This window comes from Aulostomus chinensis, chromosome 3 (assembly GCF_037954235.1).
Source record: "Aulostomus chinensis isolate RoL2024-O1b breed Wild chromosome 3, RoL_Achi_v1.0, whole genome shotgun sequence".
NCBI lineage: Eukaryota > Metazoa > Chordata > Actinopteri > Syngnathiformes > Aulostomidae > Aulostomus > Aulostomus chinensis.
Window position 1 is genome coordinate 28253945 of NC_141322.1, and position 26238 is coordinate 28280182.

Consider the following 26238-nt stretch of genomic DNA (forward strand, 5'->3'; position numbering starts at 1 on the left):
AACTTAAATACTTCTACCTGAGTCTTTTGTTAAAATACACACATTTGTGCATCTACATCCAGTTAATACAGAACGTCTTTATTTTTGCCACCGCTGATTTTACATGAGTAACCCAGATACTGCACGTTCAGCTAGTAGCCATTTAAATATTAACATGCAGTATGATGGAAGAACTCTTGTTTCATCAAATACTGTACCACTGCTTGGTATATCGCAGTTATGGTATAAGAAAACATACCAGAGTATTACCTGAACTCACGCTCACTCTTCCCTCTCAAGTCCCTCACTAGCCAATGGGAGTTGAAAGCATCCTGAGGAGGCATGCCCCAGCGCATGATGGCGTTGAGGAAGGCTTTCCTCTGACGAGCGTTGAACCCCAGCACCTTGTAACAAGAGGAAGCATCAGAACGAGAAAAAAGACTGTACAGGAAGCCATAATATCCTCATCTCATCCTCATATCTGTGTGTGTGTGTGTGTGTGTGTGTGTGTGTGTGTGTGTGTGTGTGTGTGTGTGTGTGGGGGTGGGGGGGACGGGGGGGCTACAATGAAACCTGCTAAAACTGTCTTTTCCTGCATGGGATGATATCCACATATACATCCATTTAAAAGCCCAGTTTGTTTCTCTGCTGCTTCTTATTTCCACAACAACAACAACAACAACGTGATACTCCGTTAATGCTAACGTTAAAGTGGGCCTCCTCGCCATCCTTCCTGTCTGATGAGGAGAAATTAATGACGAATAGGAGCTTTTAAAGAACACGAACTGAAGGTTTTCCTCCGCGCATAAATATTCTATTTTGTACTATAATGTGGGTCTGACAGGTTTTATGCAGGAACAATGTATAATTACCACATCAAAGTCCTTACAATGCCACCTACTCCTTCTCAAGAATATATGAATCTGCAAACGTCTTTCATGGATCAAGTGTTGTAACTGTTGAACACAGGTTGTCTACATAAAGTCCATCGGAGGCTCCGCCTGCGTTCAGATGCACATGAACATGAAGAGAAATCGTCTTCCTGTCATTCATACCTCGATACTGCCTCCAACACGTGCCAGTAAGGGTGGAAGAGGTTTGTCTTTCTCACTCTTCAGCTGACGACGAGACTGTCTGCGTCCACCTACCAAAACAGAACCCACTCAAAAATGTCAGAAGGCTTTCAGTGATGTAACAAAGAAATCATTTCTCTGAGACAGTGTTATTATTGAATGTGGTGTTTTTCGGTGGTATGTTCGTTTGTATCCATCTGACTGACAACTATTCCATGCCTGGACTTTGCTATTTTCAAATTCCAGAACTCTACCAGGTATTTCATGACACCGTAATCTGTGTGAGGGTGATGAATGACCCTTTTTTATTTTTTTGCTGCCTACCTTCAGGCCTCTCCTCGAAATCTTCGTCCTCGTCCTCGGACCCCACGGAGTACTCCGACTGATTGTCTGAAAGATCATCCTGCCATTCTGAGCCACACATCAAAGAGAAACAGTACATTGCGTTCGCTTCTGTTGGTGGCCACCAGGGGGTGCCATGGCACTGCAGATTACTACAGACCACTACAGCGGTGCATGCACGGAGCCACTTCTGCCCACCCGTAGTGGGGTGAGAGTTGACTACTCTGGCTGACAATCACTTGAAACTTGGAGAGAGTGCTCAAAGCTGTGATGGGCTTTGAAATATTTACACTTTCATACAGCTGCTGTTGAACCGTGGCAATCAGGACCATGAAGCCACTCCTACAAGTACGTCTGAAGGATGACGAACTGCAATAGACACGGTTGAACTATCAAGATGAAGTGCTTTAAAATGAGATTACAAAATAAATGCACGAGATATAAGAGAGCTTGAACACAGCATAACTCGATACACCATGTTGGAGGTCGAAAACTCCAACTGAGACTTAAAACCAGAAGATTTACTGAACATGATGGCTGACTTCTGGACTGATCTTGTTACTGTTCCGGGCAGATCCCCCAAAGCATTATTTGTAATGATAATCAGTGTTGATTCTACACTAGAGAAGCTCGCGCACGCAGCAGCTTGAATAGATAGTTTTTGTGACTGAATTAGGCCAACAAACTCAATTAAAATACAATTAAAAAGTAATTGACAAGAGGAGCTGCTGCATTAAAGCCAGCAGAGAAAGTGTAACGCTGGTCTATGCAAAGTTACTGTGAACAAAACACAGATAATCACAGGCCAATGCACAGGCATCTAAATGAATTTCAGTGGTTTGAATTATTTCCTATTAAATCTAAGCTAAGCTAAGAGGACATGCAGGAGCTCAGCTGCTGGGAGGGCCTACCTTGGTCCTCCTGGGTTGTATCATTGTAGTTGACCTGCTTGCGGATGCGTTTGCCTTTGCCCAGGTTACGGGCCAGATCCTCCTGCTGTTGTTCATAGTGGTGGCGGAGGAGTTTTTCCCAGTAGTCTGGGTCCACGTTCTCCTCCTGCTTGATTATCTCACGCTCCACCTCCTCCTGCACACAGAGAGATATAAAATACTGAACCACTGTAAGTCTGCTATGGTCAGTCCCACACTCAGACTAGAAAAGAAGTTTGGGTGTAGTCCTGGGAGAGTGAAGTCCCTCAGCTCCCGGACACATGATGCCAGGAGTCACCGGAGGCCTCGGGGCAAATTACAGAGTAAAGCTAAACATGTTTTTACAGGAAAAAAATCTGACCAATTGTTCTAAATGCAAAAATCAATGGATGAAATTGATGACTATTGTCCACTCAATAGTCCAAAATCCAAAGATTACATTCTTCTGTCATAAGTGACAAAAGAAACCACCACATCCTCATGTTTACGAGTCTGAAACCAATAAACAAACTCCTCCTTCTCGGACGGAGGAGTCTGGGTACGTTCTCACCTCTCCATCCTCTTCTTTCACCACGTACTGCGCCACCTTGAAGGAGCTTAGGTACTCGTTCATGTTCTGAATCTCTGTGTCTTCAGTGGCGTCTTGGCTGCGATCTAACAGCTTTGAGATGGCGTCATCATCATAGTGGATCACGTTCCCCTCCTCGCCATCTTTGCTGTCACCTGTAGATGAGATTATTACTTCTAGAGCATATAAACTTATTAAAACTTAAAAACAAAACCGTGTGAGTTTCATTGATGAGCAAGAATGAATGTAGAATGAAAGGAGGCAACTCTTCCTCTCACTGAAGTATAAACTAGTCAGCAGAAACAACAGGCATATGTCTAAGAATGTATAAAGAACATTTACTCAAGCACTGTACTTATATAATTAGACATACTTGTACTTTGAACATTTCATTCATTACTTATTAATACTGTATATAGTATCTTGGTGTGTAGTCATACCCATGGTTCGTGCCGCCTCCATCTCATCCTTAAAAAGTTCCTCTGTGCCAAACTTGAGGATGTCATCCAACTCTTGTTTGGACATGGAACCAGTTTTGGAGCCCAAGCCGGGCCGGACCACAAGGTGGGTCAGCATCATCTTCCTCTTCGCCACCTGAGTGATCCTCTCCTCCACGGAGCCCCGGGTCACAAAACGGTAGATCATCACCTTCTTGTTCTGGCCGATACGGTGGGCTCGACTGAAGGCCTGGGAGTATCAAAGCAGAGGGTAAACAGAAGACACGGCATTCATGGAATAATGCATGCAAGTGACCGAGACCAGAACTCAGTACTTGAATGTCGTTGTGAGGATTCCAGTCAGAGTCGTAGATGATGACAGTGTCTGCACTCGCCAGGTTAATGCCAAGACCGCCGGCTCGTGTTGAAAGCAAGAAGCAGAACTGCTGAGCCCCCGGCGCTGTAACAGAGACCGAGACAGACAGTCGGGTTCTGTATCATAGAGAGGGGGAAAGCCAGGGGAAGAAAATTCTCAGGAACACACCCGGCTAGATTCTGGATGAACCAACTCACCATTGAAGCGGTCAATGGCCTCCTGTCTCAGGCCTCCAGTAATTCCTCCATCAATTCGTTCATACTTATAACCCTCGAACTCAAGAAAATCCTCCAGTAGGTCCAGCATCTTTGTCATCTGTAAAAAAAAACAAAAACAGAAGATGTTTTTTTTACCATTAAGTTATTGATAGTGGTTGAGATGATTATATGAGTATCTTTACTTCACCTGAGAGAAAATGAGAACTCGGTGTCCTTCATCCTTGAGTTTCTTCAGCATTTTCTGAAGGAGTGTCAGCTTTCCTGAGGACTTCACCAGCAGGTTCCCATCGTAGGAGCCATTTGGTAACACTGGAGCCTCCTGGAGGGATAAACATCCATTCCAGACATCAACGGAGCAGTTTGTTGAAATGACCTCAAGATGTGTTCAGCACGTCCGGCATCTCTGCACGGGATGTCTTTCCGTATCAACGTTTCAAGTTGCAAAATCTGATCGTTGGACCTGAGAAATAAAGTGTATGTACTAAAAGGTTGAGCAGCCTCACCACAGCGGCCACGGGGAACAGGTATGGGTGGTTGCAGCACTTCTTCAGGTCCATCATTATGTTGAGCAGCGATACTTGGTTCCCTCCACCTTTGGAGTTCAGAGCCTCAAAGTTCCGTGTCAAGATGAACTTGTAATATTTTCTACAGGTCAGAGGACAGGGATTGATTAGAAGTGGGAGGAGACACGAGAGGGACACATCATCTGTTCTAGCAAATGAACTCTCAGCACATTGTTTGATACATGCATTATTATGTATATTATTACATTATATATGCATCACTTGTAATGTAGTGAGATCTCGAATCAAAAGATTTTCCTGAATGCTGTTCATTTTTTTCTCATTTGTTACATTTTCTATACTATGAGACCAATGTTGTTGTAGGTACAGGAAAAACCATCGACGGCCAGCAAAAACAGAGATGATCCATCTGGGCGATTGGAAAAGACGTGAAAAGTCGCAATGCATTTTTCTCTTCAGTTTTAAATTGAAAGGTTCACGATCCATCAGTCAAATGTAGACTGGACCTGACCTGAATAAATACTGCCAGTCAAACAGGAGAAAAGAATCCTAAGAATGAATTGTATTTTTACTGAAGAAAAATGCTGTTTCAGGAGTTAACAGAGCAGCTGCAGACGGAGCTACATTTATTTAGTTGAGCTGGCAACATCATCACACATAAAATGATGCCAAAAAACAATCACTAGTACGTACAAAGTACGAACCAAGAAGCAACATTTAATAATTAACAGCTGTTTTGCTGCTCTCTATAAAGTCATTTAATCAAAACAGCTGGGACCATAGTGCCCGGGGTTAGAATGACAGACTTGTCCTCGAAGTTGCAAGAAAACCAGCTTTCACATTGAATATTAGATTAAAATAACACTAAAATATATCGGACTTGTGAGTACTGTTACTGTAGAGGTAAACGACGTGTATCTATTTTTGCTGTTTGTATTTGACCATTTTCTTATTGGCTCTGAAATCCTCATCATGTCAACTCCTCTCTGTGGGAGCGTACTTCTGCATGGGGCTGAGCTCCACTCTGACGATCAGCTCGGTCTTTGCAGGCATGTTCTTGAAGACGTCCACCTTCAGCCTCCTGAGCATGTGAGGACCGAGCAGATCGTGGAGCTTCTTGATCTGGTCCTCTTTAGAGATGTCAGCAAACTCCTCCAGGAAGCCTTCCAGGTTACTTACATATCACACATGAAACAGTAAAAGACAGAAATTATTACCTGTCCATCCATCTGTCTGTGCATCCCTCCATCCCTCTCATACAGGCTTAAGTCATTTATCTGATGTAGCAACTTACTTGAAGCGCTCTGGAGTGAGGAAATTGAGCAGGTGGAACAGTTCTTCCAGGTTGTTCTGAAGAGGAGTTCCAGTAAGCAGCAGCTTGTAATAGATCTTATATCCATTGAGGATTCTGAAAAACTGAACAGGACATATTTTATGATGCACGAAGCGCAATAAACCTCCTGGATGTCCTCTCGGTTGAAGTAGGTGGAGAAACACGAGTGTCGTTTTACCTTCGACTGGTTGTTCTTCAGTCGGTGGGCCTCATCTACCACCAGGCAAGCCCAGGTGATGGAGCCCAGAATGGCTTGATCGATGGTGATCAGTTCATAGGAAGTCAGCAGCACATGGAACTTGATAGGAGTGTCTTTCTGCAAGGGAAGAAGGTCATGTGCTTCCTCTCATATTTCCTACTAATATTGATTTTTCTAATCCCAGCCAGAACGAAGCATCAGAAGTTTTCAAATTCAGAATTAAGTGTCCGGCTGCAGATCTAGAATTGAACAGGTTAAAACAAACGACTGGATGAACATACCTTCATGCGGAACACCTTCCGTCCTAATTTCACTGCGCTTTCTTCAAAGGTGAACTCATTCTCCCGGATGATGGCCCTGCTGTCTTTGTCTCCAGTGTACGTCACAACATAAAAATCTGGAGCCCACATCTCAAATTCCCTCTCCCAGTTGATGATAGTGGAGAGGGGTGCGCTCACCAAGAAAGGCCCCTTGGAGTGGCCCTGGAGAGGAGAAATACATGTTTGGCATTCCAGGGATAAGACAGGATTTCTGGAATGGATGACTGTAAGGTCCCCGATTTGTTCCCCTTTGTGACTGACAGGTGACAGAAGCAAGAACTAGAAACCTTTGGAGGAACTGCCTCAGTTCCAAGTTCCAGGTAATTTATTCAAGCTTTTGGTTGCAACCGTATACAAGACGTGTTTGCTGACAAAGCATTAAATGTTGAAAAAAAACCTCAGGTCTCTTTATCGTAGCTTGATGACATCACCTATCCCATACCAGAGAGATAAATCAATCTAGCAAAGACTTGGACCCCACGCATGGTTCAAAATGTTTGCACTAACATCTCTGGAAGCTGCAAAAAAAATCATTGTTGCACTATTACCTCGTCGTCATGCTCAGATAATCTGGCTGCCTGTCAGCTGAAGTCAGTGGAAGACAGCTCCACTTGGCCCAGAGCCGCCTACTCTCTGGGGTCATGTCATTGTCAGTTGTCGACAGTGAACCAGTTTATTTATTTCTAATCTGCTACAACTTTACACTAATGTTTAAATGTCTCTGGAACAGTGAATGAATCCTTTAACCGTGACATAGAAGACACTTTTAAAAGCAAACTTCCAGAATTGCTATCCATACTTTTCATATTTCACTCCGGAAACCAAACGCATTTTTCCAGCCTCACCTCCTTGTAAAGGGAGTAGAGAAACACTATCGTCTGCACTGTCTTTCCCAGGCCCATCTCATCAGCCAGGATGGTATCAGTGCCCTGTGCCCAGGAGAATCTCAACCAGTTCAGGCCCTCCAGCTGGTACGGGTGCAGCGTTCCCCCGGTGGCGTTAATGTACCACGGCTGGTGCTCAAACTTAATTGTGGGCTGGTGATATGAGAATAGAGTTTAATCTTCTGCAGTCGGTACACAGACTTGTACACAGACAATCTGGGCAAAACAGAGGTAGATCGTGTTTCTCACACTGAATCACAACATCTATTAGTCTGAAATAACACTACACAATCAAAAAAAGAGTAAAACGTTTCTGAGAGAGCAAAGTGCATCTACATATCTCAGCTTACATCTATGATGGGAGCATCAGGAGGGATCTCCCTCTTTGGATGGTCGTCTTTGAGTTTCTTTCCTTTCCTCACCACCAGGGGGCGTTGGTCCTCCCCTAAAATTTGCTCCCTGGTAAATAATGGCAGCAACAAAAAGGAGTAATCAGAGATGGACTGTAGTGCAGAAACACTTTCTGTTGTTTATTTTTGGGTACCTGTGGATCACTGCGTTCATCTTAAATCTCCTGCTTACACCTTTACACCAAGAGAAGTGGCTCACACTAAAGTTGCCTCACGGAAGTCCAGCGGACCTACCTGTGGTCCCAGTAACAAGCTTTATGGCTGTCGTATTCTGGGACATCGAAATCATCCACCTCCCAGGTGCACTGGTCGTACGGCAGGTCTCGCCACTTGATCAGGTAGTGCACGTCCCCATCCCTGTCAAAACTACAGGGAAAATTCAAAGGTATTAACGGGACATAGTCACATTAAACATGCTAGCGGCCGATACGTTCAGCTCTCTCACCTATTTCCAGAGCAAAACTACGACAGTTAAGCAACATTAAGGTAGTAGAATGTTGATGTATTACAGGCTGAGTAAGACAGAGTCGTCACCTGTGGTTGAGTATCCGGTGGATGACCATCCACTCTGGTTTGATGCCGTAGCGGTAGAAGCGCTCTTCCATCACAGCATATTGAGGGTCTTTGCTCTTCCTCTTCTCACTGTTGAGCTCCTCCTCTCCGGACCCATAGTCGTAGGGGGGCGGCTCGTCCATATCATTTTTACGTTGGTAGTTCCGATACATGACTGTGTGGTACAGTTCCAACTGAGGAACCACAGAGAAGGTCCAACAGCGGAGTCTGATTACCCTCAATCACCTCTGGAGAGGTTTCTTTTTAGGGTAGGAACACCTCGTATAATGTCTCCATTTTCAGGATAGTGACATTCAAAGTTAGGATCGCTTACATACTTTAAGTTTTCATGGTTTGAAACAGTGTGAACGCGTGTATTCAAAAAGAGACTCACTATCGGCGGTTCAGTAAAAAGAATAAGTCTTCAGAACGTGCTGACACTTTCATTCCAGTTTCTCACCTGCAGCTCACTGACCCAGGAACAGTGCCAGAACGAAAGCCCAGCCCACTTTACGAAGAACTCCCTCTCTGGGTGGCCCTTGAGTGGCGGCTTGGTCAGTGGGTCTGTTGGCTTACCGTCAGGGCCTGGCTGTGGTTCAGCCGGCAGTGGCGGATCTCCCCACGTCCAGTGCAGGATCTTCTGGACCTTCCCCTTCAGGGGGGGACACTAGGAGAAGAGAAGGGTGCTGTTATACCATGGATGCAGTTGCAAGAACAAGCTCAGATACAGAATTACACATAAAACCTCTCAGCAAAAACACTTAAAGGTGAGAGTACAGTAGAGGGCAGCATGGCTCTGGAGGTCCTGATGACCAGGTGGCACCTTTCCTGGCAGCCATCAGCCTATTTTACCGCCCACTAGTGGATAAAATAATAATAATAAAAGACAGGGGCTGATGATGTTCGCAGCTAAGGATCACGGTAGTTGTTGTTAATGATGACTGTTGCTGATTAACCTGACGTGATGGAAGGCCGAAGTCCTGGTAACAGAGCAGGTCACCTGTCATAACTAACTCGATGAAGCAAATCTGAGCGCTACATGAAGGAAAATGAACTCGCTGGCCTGGATCTGACCGACAGTCTTCAGCTTTGTTTAATGTTGCAAGTTCAAGTCTGCTCTGCCTTCTTATCCGTGGTCAAAACCATCACACTAAAAAATAAGTTAGCGTAGACATTCAACACTGTTGTAGCAACAAAAAGAGGCAAGGGAACATGGAGCCGTTGAAAGGCGACCAAATAAAAGCACCCGAGTTAACATGAATGGCATTAAGAATTTCTCTGGGTCTGAAAAATGCTGGAAACCTTTGGACTCAGTGAAGTAGGCAGCACGAAAAAAACACGACTTAGATTTAACTGTCTTGTGTTTTTAATCAATATTTGCAACTCATTTTCTTGTGCATCGGGAGGCACGAAAGCTTGACTTAAACCGTATCGTCTTTATTTAACATTGACTACTTTAAACACTCTGCCACAGAAATGCCAATGTTCAATACATCGTTTTGAACCTGTCCTTTGGTATTCGTAATGTAAAAGTCGTCTCACCATGCAGCGTGGACACAACCACTCCCCGTTGGGTATCTCAGGCAGAGGCGGATTGAGGCAGTGGATGTGGTAGGATGATGGGCAGGTGTCACAACACAGCAGCTCTCCTCCATCTTTACATACTCTGCAAAACTCCATGTGGTCATCCTCTTCCTCTCCTGCAGGCTCCTCTTCATCCTCATCATCATCTTTGGCTTCCCACTGGATTCCCTCCTTCTCCTGAGGGATACAGATACTGTAAGACAGGTAACCGGTAAAAAGACCTGTCCCGCACGTGCACCAGCATGGAACGTGGACATGGTGTAATCTGGCAGCTCAGTGGACAAATTCCAGTGGTACAACGTTGACAGAATAATCCGCTTTACACCAAGTAGCGAACTTACAGTTTTGCCCAAGGAAGATTTAATGTTGTCAAAAATTAGACACCGGCAGAACTTAAAATCACCACAAAAACACTGAACTTTCATACAGGGGTGGAACTTTTCTACTCACACAGTGCGGACAGCTCCATTTACCCTCGGGGGCCTTCTCCAGTTCAGGATCCAGGCATACCAGGTGATACGCTCTGGGACAAGTGTCGCACAAGATAATCTCCCCCCCCTGCTGGCAAACCTCACAGTAGTCCTGGTGGTCCGTCTCATAGCCATCACCGTCCTCCTCTGACGTAGGAAGAGGAGGACACATTCCCACGTACAGACAGTTATTGAATGCAGACGATTAGAAACCAGCAATACAAGAATTAAGTAATAAACACGAGAGGCCTTTCAACGTGAGTGAGTGTGTGAGGGTCACGTGATTCCATCAAACATTCCAAAAACACTATAACAAGCTTCGGAAAATGAATTTTTATTACTAGTAATCAAAGCAAACAATCTGGTTTGAGTTTTGGGGTTTAGTAGGAAAAAGAACCCACCACAGAGCATTGCGAGTGAAGAGAGTAAACATACTTTTCCTTTTTTTCCGCCCACGTCGGGCCTTCTTCTTGGTGGTGGCCCCCGAGGTATCAGAAAGCACAGAGGCACTGTGGATGCTGATGTCATCAAAATCTGACTCCTCCAGGAAGTCCTCCTCGCTCTGGAAAAGCACACACACAGAAAACTAAACCTCCGAGCCATGCCAAGAACTGAAATAAACTGACTTTCAAAATAGTGTGTGGCCAGTCGCTCTGATTCCATTGAAAATATTCAGAAGCTGAGAGGAAAGAAAATGCTGCTGCAAAAAAAAAAAAAAAAAAAACATACCGAGGATGCTTTCTTTTTCTTCCCACTTTGGCCTGTCTTTGATTTGGTCTTCTTCGGCTTCGGTTTCTTCTTCACCTCCTTCACAGTCTTGTTTCTCTTCCTGACTCCTGGCCCTGAGACACAGAGATCCACATGACAGATGGGTTAACTGTTTTCTCACTATTATTTCTAAAAATATGTGTTCTGTCACACTTCTTCAGGCCGTACCCTTTCCCTCTTTGGTTTTGGCTTTTTTGATTGGCCCCAGCTGAGAGCTTGGCTGGATGCTGCTGACAGAAGCTGGCTGCGCCACGGTAACAGTTTCCACGGCGGCAGCCACAGCCGCGGCCACAGCGGTGGCAGATGCGCCTTTGAACGGGTTGTTGGCACTGAACTCTCGCCACTTGGCCCCTAACACTGTCATCATCTTTGACATGGGAATCTTCGGGTTCTTCTTGGCAATGAGAGGCCTGAATAAAACCAGAGGGAAAGGAGACAACAGCAGCTCTATTATGTCACACTTGATTCCCATCGATGTAATTTCTATTTCACCACAGCACCGGAGGGATCGGGGGTCTTGATTCACTGACATGCCATTACCCTTTACGTTTTGTGTTTCCTGCTTTGCTGTGTGTTTGTCATGTTTGTGATTTGTCAGGCAACAGCTTGAGGTTTGGCACACTGGCCTGTGAAAGATAGTGGGTCAGAGCGGCGAGTCCCAAAGCCTCCCAGCTGTCACAGGCATCCAGCAAGCAGCTGACTACTCACAGCGGGCACCGCAGGAGCTCATGCTCCACTTTGTCAGAGCAAAGGCTTAGCTGAGCCAGACAGCCCCAGGTGAGAAAGACTCTTTATACCAACACACGAGTTTTCTAGCTCAAACAAAAAGAGCAGTGTTTGCTCGTCACACCACACACTATAGTCTCAGTGTGGAAGCCTCTCAGTGAGACTGAGATGACGGAGAGGTTAACACGGGAGGGTGATCCAAATTAGATGCTTGCCTGAGGAACTGGCTGAAAGCCTTGTAGTTGGTAATGGTTTTATAATCATCCTCAGTGAAGCCATACTGGACGTCTTCAAGACCCCACTCTTGCATCAGCTGGCTGGATGATTTGGGTTCCTAGAGATACACAGTAACAGAGATGTGCGTTAAACTATCACCTGTCAATAAAATAATATAAATCATAACCCTTAACTATACACAACGGTTTCCAGATGGTCCATAAAATTATAAAATACACACAAGCTGTAAGAACATTCAGATAAAAGGTTTTCAAGGATGTTATTTTAGGTATTCGGGTGGATTTGGATCGACTATTTTTGAAAAAACAATATTTATTCATGTATTAATACCCCTATTTTACATATTGTAACAAAACGTTTTATAGTACAAAGTGGTTATGGAAGTGTTCGCTTCTGGGTAATACAGTCAAATATTAAATCAATTATTAAAAAAAAAATCTAATTTCTATCAAATTAGATTGTCTCATTTACCATCCTCTGAGACCCGCAGAGATCAGCTGGCTGATCGTTAGCTTAGCGCAGGGTTGAATGGCCCGCATTTACTTATCAATTAATATGTCAGCTTTTGATTTTGAATTTTACAAAGGAAATGTTTATTTACAAGTCTTTATTGTGTGGGAAAATCCCACTGAAAAAAAAACACCAACCGCCATAACATTCTTTTTTTTATCTCGCACACCCCCTAGTGGCAGCTCGCGCACCAGCATCCCTGGCTTAGCGCATCGTCAGTATGCCTTCCTCAAAAGTCATCCAGCAGCTAAGGTTCAGGATCTTGGTTTGTCCAGAAGAAATTATCTTCATCTTCTTTTCAAAAGTCAATGCATTAGGAGCAGCAGCAGTCGCTCTTCTTCAAAAAACACTTTGCTTTGTCGGACGAAGTTTTGATTTGCTGCGGCAAATGACTCATTCACCTCATCCAGTGCGCTAAGCTAACACTAGCGGTCTGTAGGTCTGAGTGGGTCTCAGCTGAGACCTTACTGGTTGCAAATTGATCAGTTGTTGTTGTTTTTTTACCCAGAAAACTCATCCTCAGATTATGTGAATGGAGCGGATCAGCTACAATGTTCTAATTAGATTGAAATAAAAAGACATAATCAACCGAGCATCATCAAAGCCTCCTATTGAAACAGACCCTTTTCACAGTTGACATGCTCTACCTTTCAAAGCAGGAAAAAGGCTGCATTCATTTATTTATTTTTTTTCAGTTAGTCACGCCAGCGAGTGAGCATGCTCAATACACGGGCCCGGCAACTGGCTCACCTAAATGGAATGCAGCCTCCTCCTTCATTAATCGCACCTGGGCTTGAATGCCTCCGCCAGGCAAAAAGAAGGGTCTATTAGCATCCTCATTTCAAGGACTCATTAAAGAAAAGCTGCCACTTACTTTCATGTTCCCGTCGTCGTCGTCGTCATCGTCATCTTCCTCGTCTCTCTTCTTCTTCCTGGGTTTTTTCTCCTTTTTCTCCTTGGGTTTCTTCTTTTTCTTCTTGGTAGGACCGTACATGCTGCTCTCGCTCTCAGAACCTATTTCTGGACGCTCCTGTTCCTCTTCCACCTCAGAGGTCTCGTCCAGTTCGCTGTCGATTCTTGTCTGGATTCCACCCTGAGGCATGTGCAGAGGGACACGGAAGCATCATAGAAATGTACAGATAAATACATATTGTCGGTTAGCTGTAGGCGTTGGTAGGACTCGGGCAGGTTCATACGGCATCTCAGTCTCCAGTGCATAAAACCCTGTACGTGTGTAACTTCACCGATGTAGTCAGAATCTGATGCAGTCAAGAGCAGTAGCAAACATGTAAACATGCATCCAGAACTGAGAATCATTCAAATCCTTTCATATTTACTGGCACCTTTAAGTCAAGACCCGGTCTTGAATGATACATTTCACTGTACAGATCGAAAAACATCCCAACCGAATGAAAGTTTCTTCATACATAATATTACAAATCTTTGGCTGGACTGCTGCAATTAGCAGGTATAACAGATGATGTTGATGCTGAATTTGTGGAAAGATCAATATTTCTGCCTCGAGTACCTGAGGCAAACACACACGCACTATTCTAGATTTCACCAAAAATCCACTTCAACTTCTACTTGTGTTAATCAAACGTATCCAGAGAGCCTTTTCTGTTTCCTAATACACACCTTGCTAGTAGATACTACGTAGCATTCATGCTCACGCCAGAGTAGCATTTCTAGCTATTCAGTGTGCAAACCTTTGTTTGCAGAGCTGAACGCCATCGTCCCTTGGATGCTGAACTTGACATGCGCTAATCTAAATAACAAGCCCTTGGTTTCTTCTTTTTATTATGACATTAGTGGTGCAAGTTTAACACAGCTTTGCATTTTAAAATTACATGTAAACCTATTTTACATTTAGTTCGATTAAGTTGCCTCAGCAGGGTTAGCTGTCCTCCGCTAAAAGCCGTTTCGCATCTCAAAAAAAGTAACTGGCAACTTGGAGATGAAGGTAGTGAGAGTTGCTTGATAGTATTGACGTGAGTCGGATGGACCATAAAAGTATCCAAGTTAAACACTAAGTCCTGCTTTGAAACTGGCTCTTACTCTGCAGCCGAGGACAGGTTCCGGAGTCACAGCTGAAAGTAGCAGAGGAAATCTCTCTGCATTTGGGATCTCTCTACTGAGACAGAATTTCAACTACAGTTGTATAAAAAAAAAGGGGGGGGGGGGAATAATAAAATTATGAAATTCACAAATACGCAAATTAGCATGGCATTAATTTTGCCAGGCTTCAGGATTAGAGCTCCCACTGAGACAACCCATGCTGAAAACATATGCTGCATTACTATCAAACACTCGGATAAAAGCTTCTACTTGACGGCATTTGCATAAATTAAATTACATCATTCCAAACAGTCACTTCTTAAGGAATATAATTCTTCTTCCTGTGATAATATTATATGGTACGATTATGTGAACAGCTGGCGTCGAGTCGACGAGGGTGTCAAGTCAGCGCCACCTTCAATACAAGTTCCAACCACAAACCAAACCAAGAAAGATCGCAGCCAATCACAGCTCAACGCTGATCCGTAGGCTTCGCTCCATCCTGCCTGTTTAATAAGAGACATCTGGAAGGCTGTAACAGCTAACAGGCGTTGTTGTGTGATCAGAGTGTTGCATATGAGCACATTCACTGGCATGTACTTGTGAGTGTATGTATGTGTGCGTGTTTGTGTGTGTGTGAGCGAGAGAGCAAGAGAGAGAGATAGAGAGAGATAGAGAGAGGAGGAAGTATCTGCTGTTCCTCTCATTAAGCACTTCTCATCTAATTATTTGCGTCCGTGCTTGTGTGCACGTCCCTTGTTTTTGTATGAATTTCTGAACGCGCGCATTTTCTTTCTTTTATTTAAATTTTTTGTGTCATCGCAGGCACGAGTGTCTGTCGTGCGGTTTTTTTTTTGTCCCTCATTTTCCTGTGCGTTTTTGTGTTTTGACATGTTTGTGTGTCTTGTGTGAGTACAGTGTGCATGTACCAGTGTGCGTGTGTGTGTGTGGGGGGGCATGCTATGGAGTGAATTAGTGCACAGCAGCGTTGTGCTCTGCTCTCTGCCTGTTGCTCAGCAGGCCTGTGTGATTCCATGGAGAGACTTGCAGGCGTTTTGCTATGTAGCGCAGTGGAAAGGCTCACATTGCCGCAGCACCCGCCAACCCTACCAGCAGCCAGGCAGTGTTGCCATGGTGACCAAATTTGAGCAGTGTCTGGCTCTAGCTCTCTCTCTCTCTTCCTAGTTTCCTCTCTCATTCTCATACCCCCCCTCCACAACCCTCCCTCACGTCTCGCAGGCCCCCCCCATCATTTTTTCTCTCTCTCTCTCTCTCTTAACAGCCCCCCCTTACTTTTTCTTCTCTCACTCTTTCTTCCTTTCTATCTATCCACCACTACAATCTAGCCACACACACACACACACACACACACACACACACACATTCTCTACAACAGTGGCAGCTAATGGAACGGCGCCATCCAATCAGGCACGTTTGCATAACGAGCTTGTTATGCAGAGGCCTGTGGTTGCAGAGCCGGCGCTCCAGCACCCGTCTAGACAAATCTCATTTATGCATAAGAAGAAGAGGGGAGAGCGAGAGACAGAGAGAGAGAAAGCGAAAGAGAGAGAGAGAGAGTAAATTGAAGATTGTGGATGGGGGATGGGAGTGGAGGTGGGAGAGAAAAAGCAAGGAAGCAGAACCACTGTTGAGAGCTACTGCAAGGACACGATGGAATTGAGCAACAGCCTCGCTGTGGCCCCGAGTTCACATCGCAGGATCAAAGAGGACACTGGCGGCAACAAAGACCGTGTCTCTAATTTCAGAGGGAAGAAAATCAGATAACTGCTGATAACCTAATCAAATTAAATGCTTCACCATAATGGCTCTGCATTAGGGAGAGTGCAGGGCATGCCACAGAAAATTAGCAAAGAAGTGGGTATTCAATAAAATCCAGTTCACTAAAAATACTGCTGTAAAAACACATTAAGTTTCTAAAACAACCGTCCCCCTCTTCTTTTTCCCAGAGATCAGTAACAGCTCTTTGTTGACTCAAAATCCCAAAGGGAACATAGAGCTCAGTTTCAGCAAAATGTCCACTCCTTTTCCAATAAAACCAAGTTTCTGTACATTCAAATCCCCTTTTTTGAGGTCGCTTTGTTCTTAACAGGGAAAAGTAACATCATTTTAGTCTATGTAGTTCCTTTGTTTGCTGAAATAGAAGGTGTGTTCTATGATACCTTCGATCAGTCACTCTGACCTGAGACAGTGTGTGACCCCAGTCACCACCTTTCTGACTCCAGAAGGGAAGGAAGGAGAGAGGTAAGTAAGAAAGACAGACAGAAAGAGAGAGAGAGAGACAGACAGACAGACAAAAATTCCTAAAGGTCAAGGAAGAAGCAAAATCAGCAGCATCGCGGCACAAAGGCAAACTAAGGTGATGTGTGTGGGAGATGCAAGGAGAGGAGAGGAAGGAGGAGAATACCGAGCAGGGTCTGTGCGTGAGGGAGGGGAGTGTCACAGGGAGTCCCCCCTCATTAGCCCAGCAAGACCCAAAGCTCAGTGTTTACCACAGGCAGCCAAAGGGCTGGATGGCTGGATGGAAGCCTGGCCAGCGAAGCTCCTCACAGCACTGCTGGCATCTCCAACCAGCAGAGGGGAGCGTCCTGGCCGATGTCACTGACACCGCTCAAACCGTCGCCAACACAGGCGTGAAACACACAGGGAATACATGCAATCATTGAATAAAATTAGGATAGCCGGTGGATGCGGCTATATTTACAGAACAGGAATTGACTAAAGATATCGTGGAGATTTTGAAACTGATCCAGCTTGTATTATTTGTCGTCTGCAGTGCCTTAGAACTGCCTCCAGGATGGTCAATGTAGGAGCAGCACTGACGTAATACGGTAATGTATTATCAAAAAATCCCCCATCCCACAGTTGGCAGAGGTCAGACGGCTAGCTGACATTAGCTAAGCTAACGAACAAACATCCCAAGTGTGCTAACGTTGCTCATCAACAGAAATACGATCCAAAAAAGGTCCTTCAAAATCAGAGTTTTTTGATGTCTTGACTGGAATGAGGTACTGCAACACTACCACCCAAACTGACCGTATGGGTCATGTGAAAGGTGTTTCTCCCTTAACTGCAGTACACGTACGTCCTCGCTAGCCTCTCCGCCTCCTTTGGACAACTGTTCTTTTTTTTTTTTTCTCTCTGTACCACATTATCACGGAACACTTCAGAATCTCTGACTTGTTCTTTAGGCTACTCAATATGTTTTGTGTCAAAAGGGAAGCTCCCCCAACGGCAAAGGCCTAATTTATGTTATAATTAAACAATTCAGTGGAGCACTTAGCAGCTAAAGAGACATATTTTCTCATCCAGAGCAAAAAGGACTGGACTCACTTTGGTTCCGTGGCAAGAAATACGAAGACATGCTAGCTTTGCTTTTTGTCTGCTGAATCTGTGGCCAATTTTTGTGTTATCAAAGTCAGGTGTTGTTCTTTCTGCGTGATGTGTTGCCCCCATATACAGTCAACAAATTATCTAGTGCAGCTACAACTGATATTAGGTGGGCATCACCGTTGAACCTAGAAAGAATTATCACTCAACTCCGCGTCTCCCCCCCCCCCCCCCCCCGGCCTTGCAGTGCTTTATACTGTAGCTAATTTCAGCTCAACTGACAGCAACTTTAGCATTTTGATACACTCTCGCTGCTCTCATTGTGTCGTTTTAGCCACAGCAGGTGGTTGTTGTCACAGAAAAAGCCCTAAAAAAGCCACAGCACAGCTTCTGCGTCGCACAGGGCCCCCCCCCCCCCAAAAAAAAACCCACACAGAAACAAGGCAGTAGACATGAGGAGAATTTAGAAGCTAAAAAAAAAACAACAGAAATTTCCCTCTGAAGTTGATCAGAAACTGATGGGAAGTGAACACTGAATGTGTATTCGTCAACTGGACACGAACACAACTCGAATGATAGCGTTACTCCATAATGTGGAGTGTAGTTTGTCTGTTCGGTTCCCCTGAGTTTATGAGGTGATGACGTATTCACTTCTTTCCGCTGCCACAAAAAATACGAAGATTACCCTACATTAAAATAAAAAACAACTAGCTTCCATGATTGCGATGGCGTCTACAAAATACCCCGTGTAAAGAAATCACTGCAATTGTGGTGCCAATTCTGCCGCCATGCCAATTATGTTGCCTACCAACAGAGTGCTTCAGTTCCCTGTCTTCCCTCTGGTTTTATTGGGGAATTCATGCATACACAGTTGGCCGTATCTATGAGGGTGGGGGAAGTCGGACAAGGGTTGGTATTCTAGCGCCACCTCTGGTTGCCCAGAACATCTGCTCAGGGGTCAGGGTAACTTCGGGGGGGGGGGGGGGGGGTAGTGGAGTGCTTAATAACTTCTTCTCACAATCCTAGAAGGATTGACTGCATTTGTACCAACTGAAATCTCTGGCAATGAGAGTCAAAAAGATACACCTGCATGTAATACAGAGGTATTTCCACATAACTCTTGACATTTGAACTCTTTGCGTGACATTTTGACTTTAATCTAAATATGCCAAACAAATTCAAAATGGTGCCCCCCCCCGCACACACACACACACACACACACACACACACACACACACACACACCTGGCCCTAATACTCTTGCACAGTTAAAATGTCTGACCAGTTGAGTAAGTGTACGTATAAAAGTAAAAAGGTAGAAATGCTTGGCTGTCAAAAGCACTCGCACAGACTCCCACTGCAAGCTTGGCACACACGCTATACTTCTGAATTACAGTCCCTGCCATCAGCGCCACAGGCACAAATCGACACTCTAAACTGGCCCTTGGCGCCCATAGCTTACACTGGCAATGACGGTGACACTGCTGCCAACCTCCACTAAGCCCGAGACAGTCCAGTGCCTCCATTTAGATTACAGGGGCAATCCAGCAGCCAAAACACACCTTTGATCCAATTGCGGAGACATCAAAAGAGCAATGGCTGGAGAAACAGAGAATGCGAGGTCGACTACAGCTGGAGCCAAAATGCCTGCCAAGCTAATGTATCGGAGGTCACGACAGATGGTGCTGAGTGGGAATTACGCCTTACCTCCTTTTTCCTCTTCTTAACTTTAAGCATTTTTCCCTCTTTCATCTTTTTGGGCTTCTTCTTCTTTTGTTGTTTGAGGGAGTCATCATCGGAAAAGAAGCTGTCGAGCGGCGTGAGAGGAACGGTGTTGCGCTCACCTTCATCATCCTCATCTGAACACAGAGAGAAAATATCACCATTAAAAAAAAAAAAACCCAAAAAGAGCACGTTACTGTTTGCCGCCCAAAGATAGACGGGAGGATACTTCCGTCTGCAATGAAGCAGATCAACACGGACAAAATACTAATACTGCAATATATCCAAATACTTCTTCTTGCAATATAATCCCAATACACAGTGGTCATATATTGATAATTTGTGGTACAAACCGATTCACCCGGTGCCATTATGTCTTTACCAGTTTGTGTGTGTGTGTGTGTGTGTGTGTGTGTGTGTGTGTGTGTGTGTGTTCAAGAGGTTCTTAAACTAAGACTACAGACTTGGTGGGACGTTGTTTTCATCCCAGTTGACAAATGGTTTGAAACTGACACCACAATGCAGTACATAAATACACCACCAGTGCTTTTCTGAGGAGTATTTCTTCTTACAGTCACACAGATACCCTGGTGTATGGATGACTTTTTCTTCTTCTAATACAAACTGTTTGTTTTTTTTTGTTTTTTGTTTTTATAGAATGGGAAGAATACCTTACCATGTCAGATATCATGACTTTGTACACTCTGCGTTGGTGGAAGAAACTTATTAGAAACTATAAACTTATAAGAAACTCAACTTATTATCTATTAAGATAATAAATCTATATATATATATTCTTTGTAGATTTGATTAACTCTGTCCAGGAGATAATATGATTACCAGCGTGGGTTTGTTTGTTTATTACCAGGAAAACAGATGGTTAGACTGTGATGAAATGTGAAGGAATGATAATGATGAAAGTAATCTGGATGAAAATGTGCAACGTGGAGCTTCAGGACTAAACCACTGGCAATATTGTTCTCCACGTCACAGGAAGGTTTCAATCGAATTTCTTGGGTCCATGATGAAAGAAGGTTTCAGCTTCCAGAAATGATCTTAGATCGTATTTCACATCTATGATCCAGAGGACTCATTTTCCGTATAATGGTGCCTAACGGCAGGAGGAATAAAGCCCCTGGAGATGGAACGCATCATGTTTTGGATCAGCAATCCAGAAGATCTAGTTTTGGGGCAGTTGGGAAGAAAATTTATGAACGGGTTTTACGATGCCAGGTTAACATTCTGTATCCAAGCAGCCTCCGTGACGGGCTGCACACGCACCCTCTGACTACTTTCTAGCACTTTTTTATTACAATTTTTAGTAATCTACTATCATCCCGATCGCCATGACTGCTACTGCCTTGTTTTTATTTCTTTACTCTACAATGTAGAAGAAAACTGCATCAAAAATATTTTTTTTTAAATGTGCTTGTTTTTGTCTGGAACAAATACGGGACTTTGCTGCCTTGTTTCAAATACCTGCGTTGCAGGGAGGACACCGCAAACGACTGACGTCACCTTGGACCTTGAAAGCTATTTTTTTTCTAGCGTATTAGAGTCACCACAGTTAATCCAGCAGATGGAGTGAAAGAGCAGCGGCTTGAGAAAATAAAGCAAAGACGAAAGTCAATCAACGTCAGACCAGCGGGAGGCAAAACAAACTGAATATCACACACCGTTGAGTGTGGATCGGCTCCAAGTATCAAAGCACAGATAGATGGAGTGTCTTCACTGCTGCTAAATGGGAACTCCCCGGAGAACCACTGGGATGGACTGACTATATCTTCTGCCTTAATGCTTGCTGGGACTAAAGCGACCCGCTGTTGATCGTTGCCTCAAAGTTCCTGTGTAGCAGCATGCCGACTGCTGAGCACAGCAGACTTAAGTGATGCCATAGTGGGTCACAGAGGAGTAAGTAATGGGGAGAGACGGTCCCAAACAATACATCACTAAAGAGACACACAGGATGCAGCCGCCCTTTACAGGTTAGTCTCAATCTCCTCCTCCGTCTGTGACTCGGCCTGTCTTTTAAATCTCTTTCTGTCTGCGTGTCTCCCTCGCTGTCTGCAGACACACTGGAGGGCATGAAATATGCAGCGCATGTATCAGAGTCAATCTGCCAACACTAGCCCTGGAGTCTACCACTTCCCTGAGAAGCTGAAGTGAGAGATCGGGGAGGAGGGATTCCTGTGTAGTAGACACACAAACCTCACCAACCACTTATTCTCTCTTTAGCAAAGCAAGCAGGAGGCACCCTAGACACTCGCCTACTGTACATTACATACTCGTCGGTGGCTACACAGCTTTAATCAGTGGTGAAGAAAAGACGACTGTGTTTTCTAAACTATTAAATATATGTTGTGCGGTGTTGATATGCCAGATGAAGTCTGTGTCTTTTGCTCTGCTGTTGACTCGACAGCGGCACAGCAGGATTTAAAGTTTGATATATGGAATCAATGAGTCATGCTTGCAAAATGGCTGAAGAGATGGTCGTGCTGAGGTTTGAAACGAACGCCACAGCATTTCTGCAAAGCAACCCTCAAATTAGCATCATCATGGGTTCCCTTGACCAAAAATTAACTGGATTCTTACCTTGGATTTTGGATTATTGCAGATAATAAACTCTTGTGTATGAAACTCACATGTTTTGTTCTGCCAGATAAACTGCTTTGTTTTAAGATTTCTGAAGCATAAATGAAATCGCTGAAGGAGGAACGTTCACGGGAAGCGTCCGCACAACCAGCTCTGTGCTTCTCCGCTTTTCGCTGCGATGACGTTTAACGTCAGCGCTCATTTCTACTGCCTGGTTGAGCTACTTGTCAGCAACCACAGTTTTTAAGACACGCAAATACTTCGAAATACAGAAGCGCTGTACTTACTGGAGCATTTCGTGTTGTGGAACAAAATGTTACGAAAACCATGAAACAAGTGTGAGCCACTGACTTAATTTCATTGTCATTAAGCCGAACACTCGCTCATGAGCCTCACCAGACATTCAACAATGCTAACTTCTTTCCAGGTTTTAGGACTCAGTCATGCACCACTTTATAAGGCCACCGCTTAGGACCAGAATGAAAAACTGTAAACTGAATCATCCTCTACAGACGGCCGTGGCCCCAGGATTCATTCTGAATCTTATTTGAAAGATTTCCCCAACTTTTCACCCTCCGTCTGTGAGCACGATAGCGCACAATTAACCCTGCGCGCATCTTTCAGGGAAATGTTAACAATAAAACTGGGTAGACAACCTTGAAGTTCGCTCATTAAGATTATTTTAAACTACTTGACTTCGAGTTTCAACCTCATCATGGGGGCAAAATTTTCATGTGTAGCACCTTGTGACTAAATACCTGCAGCGCATGTGGTCTCTCTGTAATGTATCTCCATATGCAGGCTGTGACAGCGATGCAATTCATTGGAAAAACAGATGTCTGTGTTCAACACCTGCATTGCCTTATACTCTGAACCCTTCCGGCAGTAAATGGCCTGTAAAATCCCCCAGGGGAAAGCCACCAGGGGAATGATAATCTTACTGCTTGCTGAGTGGATCAGGCTGTGCCAGGTGTTGGAAAGGGTGAAGGTCGCTCAGTCATGTGGCACGGGGAGGTCTGGGACCTGATTCTATTAGGAAAAAGACCAAAGCTCTGCTTGGCAAACAAGCCTTGTGTAAAGCGTGGACTGGTGGCAGAGACAGAGTTTTGACCTTCCTGCAAGGGCTTGGACTGACCCATTACAGGGGAGATTCATGAGCAACTCCCAGGCGAGGAAGCTTGATTACTGGAAAAGGCATTAGCTCTTTCTCTGTTTGCCCTCATGTGGAAACATCCACCCTGCATTACTTGCCATGACAGAGGAAAGACAAAGGTTTTCCCCTCCTCACCGATCAGATGATTATAGATCCGTCTTTTACTACCTCCAGACAAAGACATCCACAGACTATTAGAAAATCAAAGGGATAACAGGAGGAAACTTAAATGATATCTACCAACAGGACTGGGCACAACTGTATAATACATGCAACATAATGCAGATGTAAGAGACCGGAATGCGGCACAAATCAGCTGCAAACACACATTGTAAAAAAAAAAAAAAAAAAGCATCTTTCATGCATAGGCTACGTGCACGCACAGCCAGAATAAAATGGTGTCAACTTTCACAGAGAGAGATCCAAAAATAGACCCTTTTCCATTTGGGGATAACATTTGTAGGCACTGGAAATCCCATGATAATCTTTCAATTTTTAGGGAAGGGGAGAAAAAAAAAAAACAATTAAAACTGACAAAACAATGGAACAATCTGTGACAGTGTAAGCACCCAGAGTGAAACAAAGGGATTTAGGACACTTTATGTGCCACAACAAATAAAGGCTGTGTTAGGACAACTTTTGGGGGTCTTAAGTCCCCTCAGGACTGGTTTTGTCATTGTTGAGTTTTAATTGCATGCAAGCGCCTTGATGATGGGAAAAAAATCTGACCTGAATTCCCAACCTTGAAAAACTGAAAGTCTGAGAAATGCTTCCAAATAGCAGCAGGATAACAATGCATAGATCACGCTATTTCACCCACAGTCGGTAAATATAAATCTACATGTTCTATGTTGGCTTTCAAAAAAAAACAACAGATCATCGCCCACCCTTTATTACCTTCGGGAGTCATCAAAAAGCGAAATGGTGTTACGGACACCGTGTGATGACATTCAGGGAGCTCATAGAAGAGCTCAGTAAAACCCAGTGTCAAATCAAACAAACAAAAAGAAGCAAACAATTTTTTGCTTCGTTTAATGGATCTGTCCAACAATGGAATAAGCGCTGATGGACGCTACAGACGCTCCTTCAAGTTTGGTGATATTTGGCCCGCGAGTTTTTGTGTCATCAAACCAGCAAACCTTCAAATGCCACAAAAAAATACGTCAAGTTTGACACGAAGCCGGCACAAGAATTTTGTCCGTCCAGGGCCGAGAATTTCTCGAGTTGCGTAGTAAGAAAGTTAAGACTGTGGAAGCGACGACTGTGCTCACAGTGAAGCTAACGGTGGCATGACATCGGCGTTACTTCTTAAGGAACCAGAAGCTGCGCTAATTGTGAAGCTAATGGTGACTCCGGTGTTGCTACCAGCTACGAACCAGGGACGTGGAACCAAACTGTAAAAAGAGCGCATTGCACAATGTTCAACCCGAGGTTCAATTTCCACATGCGAACCGCAATTTTCCTCTTAAACAAAGAAGGAACAGTTCTATTAGATTGTGTGTATCCGTGGTGGCTCTTCGGCTCTGCCCATAATGAGAAAGTGCAGGGGAGAGCTCAGACACATGCACAAATGACAGAAAAACACTGCAGTTACTCTTTCTGTTTATTTTTAATCATTTCAGCTCAGCGTGTGTCTCTGCTGTCATTTTGCTGAGGATGTTCTTCTTCTCCTTAATGAACAAAACAAACCAAACTGAAACTGTGACCCAAAAACCACAAAACAAATCCACCCTTGGGCCCGCTGAACTGTTGCTCCCCTACTCCAAACTGCTCCGGTTTCTCTCTCCGATTCATCTTTCTTTCCCCCTGTTCTTCATTTTCTTTCGGCTCTTCTCTTCATCAGAAAGCCAACGCAAAAAAAAATCGCTGAATATGCACAAGCACACACGGCAGGTTTTTTTTTTTTTTTGAAAACCTAAAATGCTCGACGAGGCTTAGCGGCTGCTACATTGATTTGGGATGTGGATTTAGCACCTCGGTGATCGACCTCGGTTAAACACTGTTCTTGACTGACACATAAAAGTGTCCTGATTTTTTTTTTTTTTTTCAAACTGCACCTTTTTCGCTGTAAACATATTTGGGTAACCAGCTAGGAAGCTACTGGGGTCATGCATCAGTGCTCAAGTTCTCCCTCAGGCTATGGCTGATTCCCAACAACACTCGTCTCCTTTCTCCCTCGCTCTCTCTCTATTGAACACCTGCTGGTGCTAATGTAGCTTAACAAAACCATTGAATATACTCAGAAAAGACCAAAAAAAAAAAATCTCATGATATATTTCTTTAATACAATACGACTGCAACTTTTAGCTGTTATTTCTGTTACCCAAGGTGAAAAAAAACAAAACATCTCTCATAGACAAAGGCTATTGAAGCACGAATCATAATACTAAGCTACAGCGAGGAGCAATAAATCATAAGCTCCCCTGTAGCCTACTTGGCCGTTACCGTTTCTGTGAAACAGTGGATAAATTGTTTGTAGCATCACACAACCCACACAAAATGACTTGCTGCCAGAATTTGACGGTAAGATTATCCAGACAAAATTTAAGGGCTAACTGGAAGTTGCTAATTCAGCCATAGCGCTACTGTTCCTACTGTAAAACAGCGGGTTAATTGTTTTTTGAGCATGGCGCAATCCGCACAAAATGACTTGCTACCCCAGCAGAATTGGATTTTTTTTTTTTTTTTAAATAATTTGTCCACATTCACGTAAACGGCAGGCTTAGGTCCAGTGAGCGCAGGTTCTTCATGAGCATGCTCAGTCTGCACCGTTCCGGTACAAGGCAGAAAGATTACCTCTGCGGCAACGGGCACAATGAACACTCATTTAGAAAGGGTTTAAACATACGGGACGTATATTAACGTGAAAAAAATGATGCACTATAGATTACAGTGATATCCCTCCCACCCCACGTAAATAATAGTGT

General features: G+C 44.2%; 1 protein-coding gene across 8 annotated transcripts in view; it reads right to left on the reverse strand.

The window, feature by feature from the left end:
• chd5 (chromodomain helicase DNA binding protein 5) overlaps nucleotides 1-26238 on the reverse strand; it is a 39600-nt gene that overhangs the window by 10714 nt on the left and 2648 nt on the right. For 3 of the 8 annotated variants that reach the window (XM_086200112.1, XM_086200111.1, XM_086200114.1), the window contains exons 2-28: nucleotides 19552-19703; nucleotides 13314-13532; nucleotides 11908-12026; nucleotides 11135-11376; nucleotides 10928-11040; nucleotides 10634-10760; nucleotides 10179-10345; nucleotides 9687-9905; nucleotides 8605-8811; nucleotides 8127-8338; nucleotides 7827-7958; nucleotides 7533-7641; nucleotides 7144-7335; nucleotides 6260-6460; nucleotides 5958-6095; nucleotides 5741-5862; nucleotides 5447-5620; nucleotides 4426-4567; nucleotides 4110-4241; nucleotides 3902-4019; nucleotides 3664-3788; nucleotides 3332-3578; nucleotides 2874-3046; nucleotides 2306-2480; nucleotides 1377-1463; nucleotides 1035-1123; nucleotides 250-383 (exon numbers count right to left, since the gene is read on the reverse strand). In XM_086200112.1, the coding sequence (XP_086056238.1) occupies nucleotides 250-383; nucleotides 1035-1123; nucleotides 1377-1463; nucleotides 2306-2480; nucleotides 2874-3046; nucleotides 3332-3578; nucleotides 3664-3788; nucleotides 3902-4019; nucleotides 4110-4241; nucleotides 4426-4567; nucleotides 5447-5620; nucleotides 5741-5862; nucleotides 5958-6095; nucleotides 6260-6460; nucleotides 7144-7335; nucleotides 7533-7641; nucleotides 7827-7958; nucleotides 8127-8338; nucleotides 8605-8811; nucleotides 9687-9905; nucleotides 10179-10345; nucleotides 10634-10760; nucleotides 10928-11040; nucleotides 11135-11376; nucleotides 11908-12026; nucleotides 13314-13532; nucleotides 19552-19703 (4267 nt within the window). Of the gene's footprint in view, nucleotides 1-249; nucleotides 384-1034; nucleotides 1124-1376; nucleotides 1464-2305; nucleotides 2481-2873; nucleotides 3047-3331; nucleotides 3579-3663; nucleotides 3789-3901; nucleotides 4020-4109; nucleotides 4242-4425; nucleotides 4568-5446; nucleotides 5621-5740; nucleotides 5863-5957; nucleotides 6096-6259; nucleotides 6461-7143; nucleotides 7336-7532; nucleotides 7642-7826; nucleotides 7959-8126; nucleotides 8339-8604; nucleotides 8812-9686; nucleotides 9906-10178; nucleotides 10346-10633; nucleotides 10761-10927; nucleotides 11041-11134; nucleotides 11377-11907; nucleotides 12027-13313; nucleotides 13533-14497; nucleotides 14621-16677; nucleotides 16948-17848; nucleotides 18030-19551; nucleotides 19704-26238 lie in introns of those variants that run through there. The other 5 variants (XM_086200113.1, XM_086200115.1, XM_086200116.1 and 2 more) reach the window with 4 other exon arrangements.